Consider the following 3,050-nt stretch of genomic DNA (forward strand, 5'->3'; position numbering starts at 1 on the left):
GCAGCACAAGGCTGTTTATATAAGGGAAGAGGGAAGCCTGCTTTCCCATTACTTCCACAAAAACACGATTAACAGCGATAACTATGCTAATTATTGCCCTCGCTGCACTTTAAACGCACCTCACTGGCTGGAGAGGCAATGCTTTGGGGTAATAATTAACTCCTTTTTCCCTCAATTACCTTTTATTAGGAGAGCAGGAGGTGTCGGGGCGAAACAGCCGCAGATCTTCCAAGAAAACCTCGCGCCTTCCAAGGCAACCCAAGCGGAGGCGCCTCATTCAGGGAACCGCGCAGGACAAACATTCCCATGGCCAGCTGGGCCTTGGAGCTGCTCGGCTTCTCCCTGAGCCTGCTGGGCCTCGTTGGGACATTAATTGCCACCATCCTGCCGCACTGGTGGCGCTCGGCCCACGTGGGCACCAACATCATCACGGCTGTGGCCTACGTGAAGGGGCTGTGGATGGAGTGTGTGTGGCACAGCACTGGCGTCTACCAGTGCCAGGCGTACCGCTCCCAGCTGGCGCTGCCCGCCGAGCTCCGCGCCGCCCGGGCCATGATGGTCACCTCCTGCCTGCTGGCCCTGCTGGCGGCCGTCGTGGCCGTGGTGGGCATGAGGTGCACGCGCTGCGCCGAGGGCAGCCCCGCCAAGGCCGCCATCGCCGGCTCCGGTGGCGTCGGCTTCGTGGCGGCCGGGCTGCTCTGCCTGGTGCCGGTGTCATGGAGCACCAACGACGTCGTGGTGGATTTCTACAACCCCACGCTGCCCGCTGGGATGAAGTATGAGATAGGGCAGGCTCTTTATCTGGGGTTCGTCTCCTCGGCCTTGACCATCCTGGGTGGGGGCCTGCTGTGCACGTCGTGCCTCGGGAATGAGGCGCCTTTCCAGCCGCGTTCCGGAGTGCCTCCGTCCTCCAGGCCACCCAGTGCCTCCAAGGGCGACCACGCTCCTTCCCTGACATCTGCGTCCCACAGCGGCTACAGACTGAGCGACTACGTGTGAGTTCTCCCGGGATCTGCCCCGGGAATTCTGTGCCTGGCACCAGAGAACTTGGAATGGATGTTGAAGTTTACCGTCGTTCGCTCCTTCCTTTTCTTCCCGGAGGAGGAAAGGATGTGGGTGCAGAACTGCTGCCTGTAAAACCTGGGAAATAAAGGCAAAGGAGGCTGAGATATTCCCAAGGCAGCACACCCCTCTCTACCTCCATCACGGCTTTCCAGGTAATTCAAGAGGTATTTTGTTAAAAATCATAGTTTGGTTTGGAGTCAGTGCCCTGTGAAGCAGAACTGGCCACATCTCTTTGTTCTTCTCAAAAAAAAGACAGTTTTCCTTAAAACCTGGAATTTCTTGGGGATACACAGTGATTTCCAGCACTGACTGCCTGCTCAGATCCTCATTTCCATAATTCATGAACGTTTCGTGATGACAAGGTATTAATTTTGCTTTCACTTAACTTTTTGTTTGTTTTTGTACAGCCCCTTGAAATATGAATTTCAATGGCACTGTGACAGATGTATTTGACAGCCTGTTACAGCCAATATTTGAAGTTACATTACAATGTTTTGACCTGATCAAAATAAAATTTCAGTGCATTTTTTGAAATGCATCACAAGGGAAACAAACCCTCTCAGTGGCTCAGAACTGGGTATTTTACAAATGTCAGGAATAGAATGGAACCAGACATTTGATATTAAATATACTTTAAAAATTAAAATTAAAAAGTCTCAGAATTTGTCACTTTTAGCTTCTGAGCAGGTTTAGCGTTCTGCACAAACTGTGCATTGTAGGGAGTGGAAAAACAGTTTCTAGAATCCTATTTCATAAATCCCAAGTCATGAAATGTGCTCATTTCTTAGGATGAATGCTGGTATTTTGTGCCTGAAGGTGCATCAGGGTCGGCAAGGATATTTCCATCCCCTCCAGAGATTTTTGGGGAACTTCCACTGGGGCACAAGGCAGCCTCCATGGACTGTGAGCAGTGCTTGTCAGAAGAACCAAATCCAGAGATTTCCTTCTAAAGTCCTCACAAAATTCCATCATTCCACAGTGCATTCAAACAAGCAAAAATAAAAATAATGAGCAAAGAAGCCCAGCCCTCTCCATTTCACATTTCAGCAAAGTCCCAGGCACGCATATTAGGATAGAAAATTCGGACAAAAAAGAGAATAGATGGATTTCTCTTAAACCAGGAATTTATAGGTGTCCCACTTTCAACAGATGGACCAACACACGGAAAAAAAAATAATTCCAAGACCTATGAGGCAACAATTCTTCATTTGGCAAAAAGAAAAATCTGTTTGCAATTATATTGTCACCTTGTGTCACCTCCAGAGCTGGGAGATTTTCAACATTTCCCTGGTTCCACTCTGAACCTTCCTTTCTGTGGTTGATCACCTTTGCCTTTGGCTTCATGTTGATTTGGATTGGGACAGAGGGTTTTCAGCACTGACTCATGTTCACATCACCACTGCTTTTAAAAATAAATGGATTTTCTAAGCAATTTGCTGAGACCAACAATAATAAAAGTGATCTGGGACCTGACTTTGGTTATTTGTGGTGATAGGACAAGGGGGAACGGCTTTGAATTGAAGGAGGACAGGGCTGGATGGGATCTTGGGAATGAGGAATTGTTCCCTGGCAGGGTGGGCAGGGGCTGGGATGGAATTCCCAGAGCAGCTGGGGCTGCCCCTGGATCCCTGGCAGTGCCCTAGGCCAGGTTGGACACTGGGGCTGGGAGCAGCCTGGTGTGCATATTCATAAAATCCCAGAATCCCAGAACTGTTTGGGTTGGAAGGGACCATAAAGCCCACCCAGTGCCACTCCTGCCATGGCAGGGACACCTCCCACTGTCCCAGGCTGCTCCCAGCCCCAGTTCCAACCTGGCCTTGGGCACTGCCAGGGATCCAGGGGCAGCCCCAGCTGCTCTGGGAATTCCATCCCAGCCCTGCCCACCCTGCCAGGGAACAATTCCCAATTCCCAATCTCCCACCCAGCCCTGCCCTCTGGCACTGGGAGCCATTCCCTGGGTGCTGTCCCTGCATCCCCTGGGAATT

The 3,050-nt window shown here is 50.9% G+C and overlaps 1 protein-coding gene across 1 annotated transcript; it reads left to right on the top strand.

Annotated features, from left to right (window-relative positions):
• Nucleotides 1-243: 243 nt before the first annotated feature.
• On the top strand, nt 244-1,375 carry CLDN14 (claudin 14). The gene has a single exon (XM_059840403.1). The coding sequence runs from the start codon at nt 307-309 to the stop codon at nt 997-999; it is 693 nt and encodes a 230-aa protein (XP_059696386.1). The 5' UTR covers nt 244-306; the 3' UTR covers nt 1,000-1,375.
• The last annotated feature ends 1,675 nt before the right edge of the window (nt 1,376-3,050 follow it).

The sequence above is a fragment of the Haemorhous mexicanus genome, chromosome 2 (assembly GCF_027477595.1).
Source record: "Haemorhous mexicanus isolate bHaeMex1 chromosome 2, bHaeMex1.pri, whole genome shotgun sequence".
Taxonomy (NCBI): Eukaryota; Metazoa; Chordata; class Aves; order Passeriformes; family Fringillidae; genus Haemorhous; species Haemorhous mexicanus.

What these genes read in the sequence shown, in the direction of transcription:
- CLDN14 (XM_059840403.1), top strand. Translation starts at nt 307, where the DNA reads ATGGCCAGCTGGGCCTTGGAGCTGCTCGGCTTCTCCCTGAGCCTGCTG.